Source organism: Diadema setosum, chromosome 5 (genome assembly GCF_964275005.1).
Source record: "Diadema setosum chromosome 5, eeDiaSeto1, whole genome shotgun sequence".
NCBI lineage: Eukaryota > Metazoa > Echinodermata > Echinoidea > Diadematoida > Diadematidae > Diadema > Diadema setosum.
The window spans coordinates 16,732,084-16,752,960 of record NC_092689.1 but is presented as its reverse complement, the minus strand read 5'-3'; the positions used below and the strand labels follow the sequence as shown (position 1 = coordinate 16,752,960).

The 20,877-nt window shown below is 40.8% G+C and overlaps 1 protein-coding gene across 1 annotated transcript in view; it reads left to right on the top strand.

Annotated features, from left to right (window-relative positions):
• LOC140228753 (uncharacterized) overlaps positions 1-20,422 on the top strand; it is a 197,728-nt gene extending 177,306 nt beyond the window's left edge. Inside the window, exon 34 of the mRNA XM_072309029.1 lies at positions 19,582-20,422. Within this exon, the coding sequence (XP_072165130.1) occupies positions 19,582-19,583 (2 nt within the window). The 3' untranslated portion in view covers positions 19,584-20,422. The remainder of the gene's footprint in view (positions 1-19,581) is intronic.
• The last annotated feature ends 455 nt before the right edge of the window (positions 20,423-20,877 follow it).

Sequence of the window (20,877 nt, the reverse complement as noted above, 5' to 3'; positions counted from 1 at the left end):
TTCGTCGGACATCTGGTGCTGGGGAGGAGCCACAAGGGGAACAGGGACCCTCATGCATTGCGATGTCTTTACACGATATGACGATTTTCTGAGCTGAGAGCCAATGAATTTGCGAATGTTACACCACTTGCCATCTATTGATGTTACAAGGTATCGAGGGCGTGCGGAGGACTTGCTGCGATCTGACCGGAGATAAACAAGGTCCCCAACTGCGAGAGGGTCATCATTGGGGAGGATGCGGGAGGGAGCCTTGGAACGCTCGCTGTGGGGATGGTTCGAAAGGCGCTGTTCATGTTGTGAAGAGATGAGGTCTGCATCCGACAGTGGAATTTGGCTGTGCGTGAATTGGTCGCGCTGAGTCCACATTTCACGTGCAGAAAGGCCACGCGAGCGAAGACGGCTATTGAGTCGGGCAGTGGCGAGGGACAGGGACAAGGATGTCAGTGGTCCTCCGGAGGGCTCATGCCGCAGGATTTCATCTTCGAGTTCACGAATGGCCTTCTCAGCAACCGGGTTCTTATTGGGATTTTTGGCATGACCTACTTCAATGGAAAGGTGAAACTGGGCGAGCAGGGCATCATCTTGTAAGGAGGCGAAACCAGGGGCGGGGTCGGTGCGGATGACAGCAGGGGGCCCATCGAGCGGGCGAAGTTCCACACAGAGACGGATCAAGGTATCGCGAAGAGTATCTCTGCGCTCATCTGGAAGGAAACAAGTGGCGGTGTAGGAAGTGACACATTCGCGGAGAAGTAAAATCAGTTGTTTCGAGCGCTTGATGACATCAGCGGCGAACGATGTACCCACGGCTGCGGGGGGATCGCCAGTGGTCTGAGGGACAACCGTGTGTGGAGCATTCCGCAGGGATGCACACTGATGGCAAGTGTCGGTGACACGTGTGATGGCAGAGTCCATGTCCAAGGCAAAAAAATGCCGGTTGACAACGGTCTTGAGTTGGTGGTGGGTGGGATGATCAAGTTGGAGATGGAGTGAAGTAAGCAGGCCATCAAGAACGCTACGGGGGATGATGATGCACTCGCGAGGTGACAGGAGAGCCTGTTCACGGCGGACAACCAACAGCCCATCTCTAGCTATGGTAGCAACACGGAGATAGCGTTTGACGTCTTTGATATTGGTCAGTTTCTTAGAAGGTCGGGTGCCCTGGAGAAGGTGAGCATGAGTGCGTCGCAAGTCTGGGCACTCAGATTGTATGCTGACCCACGCTGGACGGGAAGTGAAGGGTAACTTCTGCTTCCCTGTGAGCACGTCTGTAGGGGACACTCTGTGAACAACAGAATCCTCTGTCTGACGAATGAAGAGGCATACCTGACAAGAGGAATCAGTGCACTCTGGGGCATTCCTGCTAGCAAAATCTGACGGAACATTGGCGGATCCAGCCAGATGGAGCACGGCACATTGGAACCGGCTAACTGTGGACAGGAAGGTTGACACACGTGGGCTGGCAGAGAACTCACCACGACAGAGTTTTTCAAAAGCCTGTACACAGGGCTTGCTATCTGTGAGAATGCATGGCCGGTGCTTGGACTGCACAATGTACGGGCTGAAATACTTGCAGGATGCTGCAATAGAAAGGGCCTCTATCTCACATGGGAGCCAAGTAACCTGCCGATCACGAAGTTTGGAGCTAAAGAAACCAGCTACCTGTGGCTTTCCTTGTCGTGTTATGTACAATGTGGCACCAATACCATGATTTTTGACAGCACCATCAGTAACAATCCAAAGCTGGTCGGATGGTCGGGGAAGGGTAATGGCACGGGGGGAGGCTAAGGCTTCCTGAGCGGTCTTGAAAAATGAACGCAGGTCATCGGACCAATCAATGCGATCACTCGACTGACCACCAGCAATTGCGGCGTCCAGTGGTGTGAGGAAGATAGCGCAATGTGGGAGAACACGGGCGAGCATCTTATATGCCCCAATGAAGGAACGCATTCCTTTCACAGTAGTAGGAGGGGGGCATGAGGCAAGCGCCGCAATGCGATGAGGGCTCGCTTGTAGGGTCCCTTGGGACCAGATCCAGCCCAGGACCGTGGTAGACTTTGGGCAAATCACAGTCTTACGGGCTGAAAGATGAAGGCCTGACTTTCGGAGGGCATGCAGGACACGTGACCAATTCTGGAGGAGCTCCTCGGGGGTATCACCACCAATGAACAAGTCGTCTGCAAGTTTCACAACAATACCTTCCACAAGTAGATCCCCAAGCACGCGACACATCAGCTCTTCAAGAGCAGTTTCTGAGCCTGGCATGCCCATGGCACAGCGTGTATACACACGGACTCCACGATAGGGGGTTGCAACACCACAATACTTCATCGAGGCCTTGGACAGGGGAATTTGATAAAAAGCATTGGTGAGATCTGTGGCAATGAGATGTTTCCATTGACCAATTTTTCTGAGGGTGGAATCCACATCAGGCATAAGGGAGGGCTGAGGCTTGGCATAACGGCCTACATCGGCAAAAGCTGTAACAAGGCGGAAGCCGCCGTTGGCCTTCTTCACAAGGAAGGATGGATTCAGGTACTCAACAGAGATGCCCGCATCTTCTGGGCGAGCAAAGACACCCTGTTGTTCTAGTTCATCGAATTTCTCTTGGAGATCAACCAAAGAGTTACGGGAGTAAAGTGGCAAGCGACCCTTGCGTTGGGGAGGCTGAACCGGGCCCATGTTGACAACGGCCTCAAACGGGCCAACAGCACCATTATACCCAGTGAAGGCAGGGTCAAAAACATCATCGAACTCCGCATGGAGAGACTGAAAGTCATGTTTCGTACCAATGGGGATAATGCAATCAGGATCGAGCAATATTGGGTCAGAAAAACGATGCTCAGTATCACGTGAGACACCACTGGGCACGGGCCTATCGGGTACACGGGGGAGGTCATCAGACTGAGGCTCTGAAGGAACGTAGACCGGACGGACCTGGCAGAAATGTTCGTGTTTACGGATCAGGCGGGGTTGAGGCGTAAGATTAGGGATACGCACTTTGCCTGCTACACTGGAGACCATGCACGGTTCAGGCCAAGATGGATCAGTTGGGGGAACACCTTTCTGAGGGACAATCCTGGGCTCAAGGGCAAGTGTGTCATGAGACAGTAGCTCATCAGGAACTGACAGCTCGACGAATTCACCAGGCAAAAGCACAGTAGACTGAGATGGGGCACGAAGGACATGAGCACGGCGAACTGCATGTGTCGCATTGTCCGAAGGCCTGCGAGAACCATATGAAATGATCATGTCATCACCCACACACACCTGGCGTTTAGCAGGACGAACCGACACATCATTGTGCTCCATGAATGGGGTACCTGCGAGTACTTCTACATCAAGATTATCAATGACCAAACCCTCAAACACGAATGACTTGCCGTCACGAGTGAAGGACAGAGTGGTCTCCCCAACAACATCAAGGGGGGAAGACCCATCGGCTTGATGAGCAGACTGCGAGCTGGGTTTTATGACACCCTGGAGGGACTGGACAGTAGAAGCTCTGATCATGTTACCAGTAGCACCACTGTCGACAGTGATGCGAACGACCTGGTGCCCGCAAAACGCATCAAAATATGGAGACTGACGGACCTGGACTCTGAGGGCCGATGAAGAGTCGCTGGTAGCCGTATCATCCTTCAGAGGGACAGGCTCAGACAGGTGGACCTGTTCAACTTGGCACAAATCATCAATCTCATCATCAGACTCTAAAATATGTGCAACCTGGCGGGCCTTAGCAATGAATCGCCTGTCTGCTTCGGGTAAGTACGTACACTCACTTAAATAATGAGTGTCTGGCCGGCGCGCTTCACGACAGAGAGGACAGTATTTACTGTTGCGCTGGGGGGTGCGAGTCTGCAGATTGCGGCGACTGCGGGGCATTGGAGCACGCTGGGGGCGTAGGCCTACAGGGCGCGGGGAAGGGGAGGTCAGGGTGCGCATAGCACGAGAACTCTCTGTGGTGTGGATTTCATCCAAAAGACTATCTAATGCCTGAGAGATTTCGGGTTTCAGTGAAGCTAGGGTACGAGAGCGCAATTCTGTCCCGTAGCGCTGCTTGACCAGGCGAGGAAGATCTGAATGAATGAGTTGGAGCCAAGTGAGGACGATAAGGTTTTCCAACGTGGGAGTAAGCTCCTCATCTTCGCTAACACGCTTACCATGGTGAGTTATGCCACCTGCGGATGTGAGCAGGTTGTCTTCGATAAAGGCCACCACCCTTTGGTAGAGGTCCTCAGGACGCTCATCCGGCTCTAGTTTGATGTCACTGAAATCAAGAAAGTGAGCGCCGGTACTTTGAAACCCATAATGAAGCCTGATCTTCCCCCAAATATCGTTGAGGGAGGTGGAAGTCTTGACTATGGAATTGCGTGAGATAATGGGACAATAATTAGCAATCTGTCCGAGCATAAGCTCAAGCATACTGGCTTTCTGGTGTGCTGATTTTCGAGACCCAGTCGGGACGCTTTCTGGGTCATCAACAAAGCCACGGAGTGGGCAAGATTTAGATTTTTGAGCCCATGAGCAATCATCATCTAGGAACGGCGCAAAATTTGAGTCTAGGGTGAGAGTGTACACTAAGTTTTGTCGCCAATTTTCGAATGAATTGACTGTTTCACGTTTGGTGAGACACCATTGCTTGGGTGCTCTTGGAGCTGAGGCCATCACTAAAGCCTATAGGTGGGACCGTAATGTAAGAGAAAAACAAGGAACTTACACCAACTCTGGATCGTTGGCCGATTTGGAGCTCAGCAAGCTTAACGTCTGCTTGTGCAGGTGAAAACAAATCCTCAGGAGTAGGTAACGTTTCCAGAGCTGCCACCACGTAAATGAGAAGCAGACACAAATCGAGTTTCCGAGTAAACAGTCACCTTGAAGGCATTTAATGGAACCCAGCTTCAGACCAGATACCCAGCAGTGTGTAGCAGACAGTAACGCTACAGTCACCGAGAGGTGGCGCTATATAACAAGCTTGACTTGTAACATTGATAATCATTAACAACACTGGCGCTTTATACTGAAAGTGATGAAGTTCATTCCTCATGGTCCTCAGTCAAGATCAATGAATGCCAGGATGTAAATGAAGGGCCATATACTTGTGGCAAAACAAAGTTAGAGCAAGAGAGCTGCAGTATTCTGCTTGATAGTATGCAGCAGTCGAACAACCTGAGTTTTGTTTGTTTTTTTGAAGTAGCTTTCACAAAACAAATTTGTTGTAGTGTTAATACACGTGTGTCCTTTTTTTTCTTTACAACAGTCATCAGTGAAATGTAATGTCGAGAAAATAATGTTCAAATCGTGAAAAATTACCATGAAATGTTCATAACTAACACGTCATGTGAGCTAGAATACACAGAATGCATTGGAGCTTAGGATATATGCATGATGAGGGAACATAAGGAATTGTTTGCTAGAATCGCAGACAAGTGATGCGTGTCACATCTGAAAATGCAATAAGAACTCCAGAATGTGAAATATTTCTGATTTTTTGTTATTTATTGGCATCAAAATCTGTTCCTTTAATCACTACAAAAATTTAAAAAGTTGTATGGGAACTCTACTTTGTATGTGATATCAAATAAGTATTTTGGAGGGGCATAAGGACACACAGAGACCCTGGTCTATTCTTTATGCCCATGTGAATACTGGTATGAAATATTCCACGGAGTGTCATTAGTCCCAGTCTGGGGGGCAAATAGAGAAGTTTATGGCTCTATATTTAGCCATTTGGTCTTTTGTCAAGTGATGTGAAACGATCCAAATCATTTTCTTCTATGCGGCAAGACCTGAATGTAGTTGGAGCATGCTGCACGGGAACTTCTTCCCGCTCCAAAGCACATGGCAGTTGCATGGGACTGATGTAGGGGCTGTGTGTGTGTGTGTGTGTGTGTATAATGTGGAGCTGCCAATGGGGGCATGGTGGTAGCAGTGTTTGGTGGTGCGTGTCATCTTGCAAACAAACCCAACATCTCCCTCCTCACCCCCCCCCCCCTCCCTCACCCCCACCTGTAGGTAGTGAGAATTAGCTACCATCACTTGCTGCAGTTTGGTCAAATGACTCCTTTGGAGTTTGCCCTGCGGCAATAAAAGTTGGTAACTAGGTGCCGCCTCTACTGTTTGCTACTCTCTTGCCTGTTGTGTGCACATGCGTGCATTCTCCTTTATTTCTGTGCGTTCTTGTGTATCGTGCCATTCGTGCATGGGAAATGTTGTCATACAGTGATTTCAGGAGGAACCATGGTTCAGTTGATACAACATGTGGCATAGTGCATCAATAATCTAGACACGGGTTACACAAAGAAAGGGAAATTTACTTTACAGGCCAAGGATGCATGTGTCCACTGATTATTTAGTACAGCTGTTGAATTACGCATATCGTCACTGAAGTGACAAGACCTCGTATCTACAAAATGCCAAATGTTCAGGAGAGCAGAAAAGCACAGCCAAAGCACTGTATCAAATGGGAGAGCCTTTCCTTTGACATGCTGTGGTGGCTTCATTTTTGGGGTCAGGCAGCTAGGATTTGGACAGGACATCACTTAACTAATTATCTGACCACTGATCCATGATCCAAAATATGTCATTTTCACTAAAATTTCAGATATGAGGTCTTGTTGACGATATCATGCCTATCTACACACTGAATCACCAGCCAACACTTACCATATCCAAAGTGTATTCCAGATGGACACCCATTTGTTACTGATTCAGTTTTTACGTTGTTGCAGAGTGTTGCTGACTGTTAACACCAAACATGCTTGTGTTGCATGTTGAGCTATTTTAGTAGCAATGCTATTATGTCAATGTTGTTCATCTTTTAGATTTTAACTGATTTCACAAAAATGACAAGGTTTTTATGGGGGAAATTGCTTGTCCGTCTTTGTCACAATAGAAGGGTCACGATCAAGTTGTCGACAATCCCTCCTCCCTTTTTCCTCCTACACTGAAGAGAGGTAGAACCATCAATCTCAAAAGGTGTTTATGTAAAAAACTTATGTATTTAATGGGAAAGAACATTGTGAAAAAGGCTTTCTCATCAATTGTAAATGCTCTCTGAATAACGATGATCAGGTACAGAAACTATGATTGTTGTCAAATGTCTCGTACTCAATTGCCGTTGTCTGTTTTTTAGATGAATTCTGAAATTGATAAGGAAGTGAGTACTAAAGGCGGTTAGTACTCAGCATTATTGCCATCACCATTAGGATTGAGATTGGGCATTAATGAATGCAAAAATAAAGGGGGAGAGGGGAGATCAGATGCACAAACTAACGAAACATCACTTTGTTTCTGAAATCTTTATATGATTTCCTTCAAATGATATGACAAATCGATCATAAAGCCAATGATTACATTTGCATTTTCGAGAGTGTGGTTTCATTTCATTGCATTTTCCACACTATAGTTTCATAACACAATGGTAACAAAAAATAGGCTCTACATACACACACACACACACACACACACACACACACACACACACACACACACACACACACATGAGAGGTGCTAGAAAGATAACGCTTCCACTGAGGAATATGACTGAATAACTTTTTGTCAAATTTCAGGTTAGACATTAATGCTGGATTGAAAATTTGGCAAGCTCTCCCCCCTTCCCATCCCCCAAAAAACAAAAACAAAACAAAACAAAACAAAACCACTCACAAACAAACAAAAAAAACAAAACAAAACAAAACAAAAAAACCTGAGAAATCTGTGCTGGATAATTCACTTTGTCCTCAAAAAAAAAAAAAAAAAATGGACAAGCGAGGACTCATATGGGGACTTGCCAAGTTAAATGCCCGATTGTTTCTAAGATGCATGTGTACCTTGTGAACATCGACCGAGCATTGTCCCCTTCCAGGAAAGCTGGGGAAGGGGATGAATTGATCACGACTTCAGCCGACCTAAAGTCATGTGGGATTGAGAAGTCAAGCGAAATGTCAACAGCATGTCTTACGCCGCGGCACAATGAACGATGAAGAGAAGTTTGAGTCGATTGTCTCGGTGACACAATGTCAAGGCACGACGATGGCGCTCCGTCACAGTTCGGCGCACTGTTCCTCCCCCCGCGCACAGAAGTTCAAAAGTAAACCAGTGCAGGGCCGAGTTGTCAGCTGTTCAATTCTCGGCTTTTTAGGAGGGCTCACCTTGCTACTAAAGATGATATCCTTTTTTGTTGTTGACAAGTAGTGATTGTAGTATGTTGCAGGGCACATGGGCAGAATAAGTTTGCAGCGCTTATTGTCTCCTTCGAATATGGAAGTCCCTATTATCATAATTTCTACAAGTATTGCCAATACTTTTCAATCAGTCATTTAATTTCAACAGACAAAGCATCTTACTTTAAGTAGGGGGAGGGGGGAGTTGAGTGAGGGTGGGGTTGGAGAAACATATCCTCCATCGTGCTTGCTCAATTCACTTCACAGCTGTCGCAAACTTATCAATCTCTTTTTTTTTCTCTCCCAAGTCCCCCTCCAGAAATCTTGCTTTGTGCTCAAGTTTTAAAACAAAACCAAAAAAGGACTTTGCCCAACTCTTGACGCAACAGTGAGCTCAGTACAGACAAAGACAGAACTGTTGCATTCTGCTCAACATCAGTTATGATTTCTTGAATGTACTGAGAGACAGAGAGAGATGAAAGAAATGATATGGAGTGTAGTTTTAGCAACAATAGTGTGATTTTAGCGTTGTGGAATAAAGAACTGTTTTGAAGCGGTTAGCAACACACTGGGCTTGCTTTAAGGTTACTTTGTAGGGCTATAGATCCAATGTACAGTAACCATCTCAGAGCCATCCACGAGTAGCGATACATTCATATGGATAAGTCCTGAAAGGCGAAGTGGATAAGATGGTTCTGGAAGTTGACGGATGGCTGAGAGAGGGATCGTCTGGGGCCCATGTTCCACAGACGATTCGAAGATTAAAACCCATCAGCCCATGTGCCAGATATAGGGGAATGTAGCCTCAAGCACAATGTTGGGGAGATGATAGAATGTGATTTAAATTGACAATAATGTTGTCAATTTAAATATCTTGATGGAATCCCATTTTCTTTGCTCAATTTTCCACTAATGAATAATATCCATTTCTGGTCAGTTTTTCTGTTTGCATTTGTTAAATATAATACGTTACATATGATATTTATATTATATTGGATGGTTATGAAAGGGATACCAGGGAATCTTGCACGAGTTAGGGCCAATATTGCACGAATCGAAGATGAGTGCAATATTGGCCCTAACGAGTGCAATATTCCCTGGTATTCCATGAATTAATGCCATCCAATATAATTATTATCATCTACAATCAAGGAGAGCAAGCATAAACTACAGAAAAATACCGGGCTTCTACTCGTCTTTGAAGTTACTCAGTAACTCGGACCGGCAGTCACATCCCAGCGCTGAAAAGGGGAAGCCCCTAAAACTGCGTGGTGCAAGCTGTTTGCGCGCTTGTGAATTGTAACAAAATGACGCGCACTAGTAGCAAGCGTTTGCGCACTCAGCAAGCGCTCGCACAACAGACGAGAATATGGTGTGATCTTGAACGGCCAGTAACAACGGTAGCCTATGGGGAATTAATATGTTGGCCTATGCGTTTCGTTCAATATAACAATACAACAATACGCATTTTTAATGCGCGGCTAAAACGTCCTATATAGATGATGGATTACTTAAACAAGTAACAGGTGAATGCGTCAGCAATAGGCAAGAAGCATATACAGTATGTTTAATTGCAACCTATACATGACATTAAAGGTCCAGTTTACCTTTGGGAGCAGTGATTTCAAAAATGTTCAAGATATGACATTTCAATTCAATTTCAATTCATGCTTTATTTCATTTTTCGAAAAGAACATAAACATTTCACTTTCTTTGGTAGCAGAGAATAAGGTTGCATAGTCAAGACAAAGTAAATTGAGAAAAATAAAATCGAGGAACCTTGGAATAAGAAATACGTTGTAATGAAACTTGACTGAAGTGATAAAGACGACATAATACGTAAGACATCGAAAAATGGAGGGACCCACTAAGAAGACAATGCTTGTAGAATGTGGGCCCCTCAAGTACAGAATGTCAATAGAAATTGAACTGATGCAAAAAGGGGAAGAAAGACTGGGAATAAAGTAAAAAAGAAAAAAGTCTGGAAGCCCTCTAGGAAGATAGAGTATTAAACAGACATACATACTCAGGCGAGTAAACAGAAAACGAAACTGGGACGGCGAAACTAATAAAGGGGGACTCATAGACAAGACAGAACGAGACAAGACAGAACGAGACAAGACAGAACGAGACAAGACAGAACGAAACAAGACTAATATAACAGGAAGACAATACAACGGACAGAAAGACAGAGCAGATCCAGTGATCCTCGACAGAATTCATTGAAAAAAATGATGGGATGCGTGAAAAGGATACCATTATATAGAAAAGTATAGAGAAATAGATGCAGAAATAATATAAATGAAATCAAACCTACTCTGTAGAGAGACGAGAAAATACGATATATCACTTGTAAGCCAAGTTCTTCAAAAAGGAATTGAAATAAGCCAACAGGCTAATTCAATTCTATGGGATCACAAAATTGCAATAAAGAAAACTTTAATCTTCTTTTAAATGAATATATAGAGGGGGAATCTTTTATATCATTATTCAGGGAATTCCAGTAAGTTGGGCCAGTGTAAATAAGTGTGTTCTTAGCAAACATCGTTCGTAAAAGAGGTAAATGAAATTCATTGGAGCGTCGAGTGGGATACTCATGGAATGATTGATTTCTTTGAAACATAGAAGCAAAAATGGACGGGAGTGAGTCGTTGCTGTACATGTACATAAATTGCCCCAAATTATATAAAAACAAATCTTTAATTTTTAATAGCTTATTGGAGGAAAATAAGAAATTTGAGTGGGAGGGTATGGAAGGATAACAGATGATACGGAGAGCTTTCTTTTGTAGGAGGAATACTCTATCAAGTAGATTCTGATGAGTGTTACCCCATACTAAAACACCATAATTAAGATAAGGCAATATCAATGAAGAATATAACATAAGTAATGATTTTTGTGGAATATACGAATTCATTCTATTTATAACGCCTATGTTACACGAGATTGTGTTGGATATATAATCAATATGTAACTTCCAGGAAAGTTTGTCGTCAACAATAATTCCAAGAAATTTAAGATGTGAAACTCTTTCTAACTGAATATCATTCAAAACTATAGCTGTACTCTGAGTATCAACAGTATTACTGAAAATCATGTATTTCGTTTTTTGGGCATTCAAGGATAATTTGTTGGCTCTTACCCAATTACTCACTTTTTGTAATTCAGAATTAACTTTTTGAACAAGAAAATTAGCATCATTGTGGGCAAAAAATACATTGGTATCGTCAGCAAAATGGATGAAAGAAAGTACTTCAGATGCCTGACAAAAATCATTAATATAAGCAATAAATAACAGTGGCCCTAATAAACTTCCCTGCGGAACACCACAATTTACTTCTCTTATCACTGAACAATTATCTTTGATTATAACAAACTGTCTTCTATTTTCCAAATAACTCTTGAACCACTCCAAGGCCTTCCCACGTATTCCGTAATGTGATAACTTGTGGAGTAGAATATCGTGATCAACAGTGTCGAAGGCCTTGGAGAAGTCCAAGAAAATACTAATTAAATGAGAATGATTATCAATTGCGTGAGCCACTTTATCAATAAAATATAAAAGAGCATGAGTTGTATTATGCTTCTCTCGAAAACCGAATTGCGAATTAGTAAAAATATTATGCAACTTCAAAAAACCAATAGTTCTCTTATAAATGAGTTTCTCTAAAACTTTGGACAACGATGATAATAATGAAATTGGACGATAATTACTGACATCGGATTTATCACCCTTCTTAAATAATGGAATCACTTTGGCCAGTTTCATCTTGTCAGGAAACACACCGCAAGAAATTGACAAATTGAATATATGAACAAGTGGATCAACAACTGAAGACATTTGATGCATATGTGTAGGTCTGTTGTGTCACAAAACATCCTACCATATAAATTTTTTTGCAATAAAGCCTAAAATATGAGGAGATATCAGCATTTTTCTAAATAAACCATAACTGTATACGGTTTAGTCTGGGAGCATTCTTATTATAACTATTGTCCACATTTTGTGTATTTAACAATATTTAACATCGATTATAAGGATTCAAATTTTTACTGTGGTTGTTTCTATCCCTAACTCACATTTTAGGACTATTTTAAAGCACTAATGTTGGGTTTTTGTTTCATCTGCAAATGGTAAATTATGCCTTTAATCATTTCCCTCAGTCTTTTGTAATCTGAAATTTGGAATTGTCCGGGTAGAATGAATGTAGTACTGGAGATGTTCTCATTTGAAAGACGAATAAGCCACCACTGACAACAAAACAATGTAATTTCCTGTTGCAGTTTTGAAAAACAAAGCTGTGTTAGTTCTACTTGTCAAAGTAAACATTTGTCCCTACCAATCCATCAAGAATAACACATTTTTATTATTTCTCTTTTTTGTAAGTTTTATTTTGCCTTATCCAATAAATGTTTAACCAGTTATGATTGTACACACAAGTCTCTGTGAATTCATTGTTGCGTATACTTTCAAAAACTGAAGTAAAATTGCCAAAATTTGTCTTGATGGCCGCATTTACACTTACTAACATCGCGATTTTTAAAATCGCGATATTTTGGTTCCACCGTTTACACTTTGAGTTTGAGCTTCATGAAACATGGCGATTTTTTGGTCGGTAGTGCGCATGCGTAATTTACCTCTTTTCAACACGGTAGCTGTGTGGAAGTGCGCGCTATTCTGTTCGTTTTCACTGCAGTGCAGTATATTTTGATCACAGCTAGCTGGTTGGAACGTTGAGCCAGGACTTTTTATCAGTACAATGCACCAATGCACACATAAATTTGTGCTTCTCGAGACTGCTTACTTACGGTAAAACTATATAGCTTGCTATATTAGACATCACATACGTAGTAGGTGTGTAAAACTTCATCTAAGTATGGAAAAGTTGATGACAGCAGCATTCAGGAGGATCATGAAATTTCGCCGATATGACAAAAGTGCATGAGAAGTAGGACTTAAGTTAGGACTGGTATTTTATCAGGCGACAGCAAGAACTCACACTTGTTATGTACTCCTGTATTCCACAAACAACGTATACCGAGAGCAGTATGGGCACTCCCACAATCAACGCATTTCTGGGAGAACATCATTTTGTTAAGTCGTCATGGGGTGATGATACGTGGTTGGAGAACTTCAGGTTTGCTACTAGTAGTAGAAGTTTTCACGTACTAGTTTCATCAGGGAGAGTGAGGTGAGAGACCACGAGCCGATCGAGGATCGGCCGTTTAGATCTGTACCGTGTACTTAGTACTCTGGCCAGTGACCGACGTACTCTCTACACGTTCCAAAGAGGGATCTGGAGCGCGTGTAAACTCCCGATGCAATCCGATACCGAGAGTCACGTGATGAAAAATCGTGATATTTCTGCAGCTTGGGTTTACACTCGCTAACTTTGCCTCAAACTTCGCGATGTTTCAAAAAATCGCACTCCAACTGGCGATTTCTGTGGCGATGTTTCAAGGGCGTTTGGGTGTAGTTGCTTAGCAACTTGCACCCAAATGTCGCGATTTTAGAAAAATCGTGATTTTTCCAAGCAAGTGTAAATGGGCCTACTATTCGACAGTTGAAATGCACCTTAGATAATACTTTATGATTAGCATTATTTGCAAACATGCCTTTGACAGCATGTCATACTCAAAATATGATGTATGTCTTGTGTAAGGAATTCACATCTGTCAAATATGGGATCAGGGTTATCAAAACTTTTGCGTGTAATGCAGTCGCTACCTCCATGCTCATGATCATCTGGTATTTGCCTTCTGGCGTTACCACATGAGAGACAAAGGTTAACATTGACATCAAACAATTCTAGGTGTGCATGTATGGTTTGGGACTTTGTAAATGATTGTGAACAAAAGAGAATAGGGTATCAACATAGAATGAATATACATTGTATGTGGGAATTTTTATTTGATTTTTTGGCAAGTTGCTTAAACTCATAGGTCAAAGGTCCTGTACTTCTATTCATTGTTATCATACTTAATGCATTACATACCTGTTTGAGGTCCCTGGCTGGAGTAGTTTTTAACTATGCAGACTAATCGTCAATAAAAAAGGGGAATAGTTCATTGAATAGATACAGTAAAGGTGGATATTTTTCTGTGAGTAATTTTTTTTTTTTGCGCTTGGCGGGTTACGATGAATTTCGCATGTCTTTAATTCCGCTGAATCAGGACATGAACTACTGGAACATATGGCAGGCAAATATACTGTTTATATGTATGCTTTCATTTTGGCGCTAGCTTCTAGTTGCGCGAAATGCGCGAAAATTTCCACACTGCGCGAATTTTCACTTTTACAGCACCGCATAATCAATAGCAACAGATGAATGGTGGAAGATTTTTTCAAAAAACATTTTTGTGTGCTTGCATGTGTGTGTGTGTGTGTGTGTGTGTGTGAACAATGAAAGAGAGCATGAGACAAGAGCAAGAGGTATGAAATGACAACGTACAACTTCAATTCTCTGCATCACCATTCATTACGGCAAGAGAAGGAGAGCCTCTATAGCTTGTTTCACGTCTGAGTGCGTGCACGGCAACAGCACGTACACGTTGGGCAGACCCGTAATGTGGTCCCACGAAATGGAATTAACATTACGAAGGACACCACGAGGTGTTAACCACGGGTGTGTCACCACCTGTTTTCCGGAAATTCCAGTTAGAATAGGAATGCATTAATTAAAGCAGTCAACAGTGCATGACTGGGACTAAGCGAGAGTTATGTGTGGTCACACCTCCTCTGTTTATCTGTATGTTAATGCAGTACGAGTGATGTGAAAACTGCAAGTAGTCCCCTCATCCTTCGGCTTGACTCCGATGTATTCTGTATTTTCATACACATAATAGGAAAATAATCCTTTTGTGATTCCAAACACTAAAATGCAGGCCATGACATGCATGTGGTCTTACCTATTTGTAAAGCTAATGCCAGCGTGCATTCATTATAGTGCGATCAGCATAAGATAATTGATTATAGCTGTATGATTGCTCAATCATTTGAATTTACCCTCCATTCTGTTTTTTTTTCCCTGTATGTGTGTCTGTGTGTGTGTGTGTGTGTGTTCCCATCCCAGCTCTCTATGCCGTGTAGAAATTTTTATGGTTGGATCATGATTATGGTACACAATGGCTTTATCACAGACAATAGGGTTTAGCGGTAGATGCTAGCACAATGCAGGTGTTTATTGTATTGATTTATGTGTCTGTCATCCTTCATATTTGTACGATCTTTCCATTTTTGTAATGATCAAGTGGCGGTAATACTTAATTAGATTTAGAGTCAGTGTTGAGTGTATTGTGGAGTGTATTAACCCAGTAGTTGCATCACTATCTCAAATTACATGCAAGTCAAAATGATTGATTTTGCTCGAGATGGGCTTTGTGGATAGCTGGAAAGTCCAGTGCCTTTCTTTACTTGCGGATATGCACATGAAAATTGTGAATTATTTTCCTTCCAAATAAATGCTCAATCCACTCTTTTTTCCCCACATTATATCATAAGGCCACCACGCAACAAGAGTCAACTGTTTCATGAGGAATGTACCCCACATAGATGGTTTAGTTGTCACTTGGATGAACAATACGATCGGCTACAGAGGAAACTCCGACAAAAGAGCCCTCAAGAAAGAAAGAAAAAAATCTAGGATCAGAACGTGGGAAAGCAGGTGGACAAAATTTTTTGAAGTGCTGGAGATAAAACGAGCAATAGAAGAGAAGGAATGATCGATTCACGCATCAACAGAATTATATGCATGGAGTTGTGCGCATTTATATCTTTTGTATTTGTAACCTCATACTAGATGGTCATGGGTCTCTTACATTATTCACTTTATGTTCAGGAGTAGAACAATCCTTTTTTGAATAGGAAAAATTGTCATGCTTTTCATCTCAAATGATGTTGAAAAAAAAAAATGGCATCAAAACAGATGTTGGCTGCATGAACTTGGGGACCCTGAAGCAATTTATGAGAATGTATGTGTTTGTGTGTGTATAATTACAGTGCGCGTCCTGAAAAAAAAAAACAAACACACACACACAAAAAAAAACCAAGTCAATGGAGAGAGAGTAGTATTACTATATAGAGACTTTAGAAAAAGACAACAAAACCTGATGATAAAGTGAATAATGATTAAAAGTCAGTGAATATTACATGAGGTTTGGCCATACATATCTACAAGAAACCAATATGATCATATTCCAGTTAGATAATTACTCCACAGATTATTAAAAACAACAAACAAAAATCAAGCAAACAAACAAACCACACAGCTTCATCATTTTGAGGAATTTCCAGACAGCCTTTTTCAGGTTTGGTTTGTTGTTGTTGTTTTTTGCATCACCATGATTTCCAGAAAATGACTTAGAAAAAAAAAAAAAAAGATGTTAAAGCAGTCAATCGCAGACTGTCAATAGACAGTATAAAGACATTGAATCAAACCCTTGAATTTGATCCAATTGTGATGATTGTGACAGAAAGCTTCTCATTTCTTTGTTGGGAAAATATTTAAAGGAACAGTAAGGTAATAGTGGAGATAATATTTATAATGACTACAATGTGCTTTTATAGTAAAAAATGATAGTAATGATAATGATTAGAAAGAGGTCATCATTATCTGTACATCATCATGATTAAATTGGAAGATTAAAGGGATAGTATTGTTTTGGTTGAGATGAGGCTTCAGGTTTTCAACTTGTTTTAATGAGAAAATGAGAAACCTCTTATGAAATACAGGAAAGCATATCATTCTATTATAAAGAGGAATTCAGTGTTCATGTGATGAAAATTGCTGGCTGGGGTATCCACAACAAAGCAATCTTAATAAAAGGTGGGACCCAGCTTTTTATTAGGATTCCTCTGTTTTAATTTGTTTTTGGATATATCAGCCATTTCAAAACTGATTTAATAATAATAAAATAAACTTTGAAATCCTCTTAGAATTGTGTGCACTTAAACGTTTTATAATGTGGTTTTCTAAGTATCTGGCCAAAAAGTTAAGGCTGAATCCTCATGTCAGCCAGTACTGTACCATCCCTTTAAGCATTTTTGTAGCACCTGTAAAGAAATGACAGGAATTAAATGGAGTAGTGGAAGGACAAAAGGCATGGAGAGAGAAAGATAGTGAAATTTGATTTTGATGTATATATATATATATATATATATATATATATATGAAGAGTTTGTTTGCAAAAACCGATAAGTCCATATTTGTCAAATGGAGATATTTGTGATTAAAGGTCAAGAAAAATAAAGAGAATAATAAGAAAATCTTGGCTTCTTTTGACCATAACTTCAAAAATATACCTTTATATGTAGTGACCAATATATCGTTTAAAAGGTATTATTTTTTACTTTATGACAGAGACCGTACTTCAAAATCTTCAAAAATGGACTTATCGGTTTTTGCAAACAAACTCTTCATATATATATATATATATATATATATATATATATATATATATATATATATACATATATATATATATATATATATATATATATATATATATATATATATATATATATATATATATATATATATACATATATATATATATATATATATATATAGGCGTACCTGTGTTTTGGTGCCTTGTCTGCTACCGGCGGTTTCACGCTGTCGCGATCTTCAGGCAGACTGACAAAGTGGTGTGTTTCTGTGCTCATGTGGCGCGGTGGATCGGTTTGACGCATGGATGGTTTTTCTTTTCCGGTGTCTGCATTTGGATCTAAGTTCGGACCTTTTATTGAGTGCGTTTTTGTTTCGGATGATGATGGCCTTCTCATCGAGGCAGAGGTTGCACAGGCCACTCCTGTGGCCACAAAAATGCACTCAATAAAAGGTCCGAACCAAATGCAGACACCGGAAAAGAAAAACCATCCATGCGTCAAACAGAACCACTTTGTCAGTCTGCCTGAAGATTGCGACAGCGTGAAACCGCCGGTAGCAGACAAGGCACCAAAACACAGGTACGCCTAATATGCTCTGCTTTCCAGCATCAAGCACTTTTCAATCCTCAACAAACTATATATTCCCGACGGATATATACCCAATGGATATATATATATATATATATATATATATATATGTGTGTGTGTGTGTGTGTGTGTGTGTGTATGTCTGTATATTATGTTTGTATGTTTGCATTCTAAAACATTCAATGATAAGACACATAATAGATGCTTGAAAAATACTCCTCAGTTTACAAACTATGATAAACTGGCAATACTAAAAAAAAAAAAAAAAGACAAAAGAAACCCTCATGATTTAAGCCCAGACTTGTGTACATTGCCTTTAGAAAAAAAATGCATAATGGGCCAAACATGTTTATCATGCTGCCATGGTCTATCGAATCACTAGAACTCTGTAGTAGGTCAAGGTTGGAATTGACACATGATAGGCTGAAATTCTCACGAGGGAGGAGTTAAAGTACATGCCCATAGTTGCCTCAGGTTCGTCCCCCCTCCCCCACCATCAAAATGCAGAGACTTTTGAACAAAAAGTTTTGAGCAAAAAAGTATGGCAGCTTTACACATATATATGCTCACTTCTGTGTAAAAATGAGAATGATCTGTTGAGTCGTCATGATTGAACTCACATTAAAGACAAAAATGGTCACTTTGCAAAAGTCACAAGAGTTCTTGGGGGGGGGGGGGAGGGGGAGTCTTTGAAAAAAAAAGAAGAAGATTTTTAAAGCCAACCCTGACACTTTTCAACTTATTTATGGTTGAATGATCACAATCTTTGGAAAATGGCTATGATCAACCCTCTTTAACTGCAAAATCCAGTCAGTTTAGTGAAAGATGTGACACCAGGTGTTCATACCAACATGGAACAGCCCATAGTGTGTGAACTTTGGTCATGGTCAAATGAACTCATGAAGCAATAAATGCCAAAATGTACTTTTGTTATGGTATAAGGGGTCAAAAAATGGATGTTACAACGACAACACTTAACATACACCAGCAATAGTAAATATGTGAAAAATTTGTTTCACAGACCTTTAGAAAAATGATTCTTGGGACTTTTTAAAAGTGATCTACTGTTCTATGTGCTCCTTCATGCATGACTCAACAGATCATTCCCATTTAAGCAATGTTATTTAATAGTCAATATAAAGTGAAGTAACACCCCTGCCACATTATTTTGCTTAAAACATTTTGAGTAAAAAGTTACACCATTTTGATGGGGGGGGGGGGGGGAGGTGACATTTTTTGTATGTCATGTGGATTATCTTTTGCCAAGTGGACGTCCCTGAGCTGAAAACTATCAGGAATGCATTTCGCACATACTACTCCTACTCTAAAGGTAGGGATGCCCTGTCAATGTCACTGATCTTAAAGAGAGATTTTGAATGTTAATTTCTATGAAAAATAATTTTCACAGAGATTGTGGTTTTCATTTTTATCTCCACCGTGCAGAACATGCTATGGATGAGGCAAAAGAAAAATTCTTCAGGTCAGCGTGGGATCATGTCACTGGGAGTCAAGCAAGCACGAAACCAAAATCTCTGTTGAAAGCATAAGAGCATGCGAAACATTCTTCTGTGGAACTCTGGAGCGGTTTTATTGTGTCCTAGCTGTGTTACACTTTCGCATCTGTCACTTCCAGCACCCATCTCTGATGGCTCGACAAAATTTTACATCATTTTTTTTGAAAAAAAAAGTAACAAAAAAAGTATGTGTACTAGCAAAACTGAGCAGGAAGGAAGCACTGTTTGGCCGCCCCTTTGGTATAATTTCGCCCACTGTTTGGAACCGTGAGTCTTATATGTTATACTGCCCCAAGCATTCAACAAGACAGGGGTCTATCAGGATTGGCCATGAAGGAGGTCACAGGTCATAGGTCACAGGTCAGTTCTCAAAACATCCACCTTGCAGAAGAGAACTGAGAAGTCAAGATGATGCAAGACATAAAAAGAGTAGGGTTTTTTTTTCTCTCTCTTACGCATCTCATGAACTTTGACACTTTCTGGAGATTATATCTTACTCTCCATGGATGTCCGTTCATCAGTGGTGTCTTGTATGTTTGCAAGCGTGCATCAAAGAAGGCTAGAGACCTAGTTAGGTTGATGTAATAGCCTGCTTTAGATTTTCATGTTTTATTTTGTTTTGTTTTTCTAAATAATGAAATGGAATGAGAAATATTAGGAAGTGCATGCTAACTATGAATTAATTTATGGCAGTGTTTTGCAAAGGTGAATTTCAATTGATTTATTTATTCTGAAGCTATATCTGAATTGATTTTTTAAAAGTAAAGTGCTCCATGTAGCTTGACATATCTTATTGAATTTGTCATGTTTTTTCTAAAATAATTCTTTTTTTAAAAGCATATGTTTGGTTTTTAGCAATGTTTGTGTATACATAGAAAACTGCCTGGAATTGAGTCTGTCATATTACATCACTTTGTATTGCTCCTAGTTCAGTGTGGAAACATGTGGTTCTACTTATTATTGAAATCCAGTGATGCGTTTAAAATATCTCCAGTCTGTATTAGTCTAGTGAGTACGAAGACTATGATTAGCAATTATTCTCCAGTTGTTAAAAAAAAAAAAAATCCTCATACAACAATACTGTGCTTATTTGCTTCAACAGTTTGTGTTGCAATTCATTTCATGCTTGAGTACCCATAGATGCACTGCCAATCTAATCATTCAAGACAAGAAATAAGCAGTAGAATATGAGAGCTCACCATTACATTGTAACTTATTGCAGAGT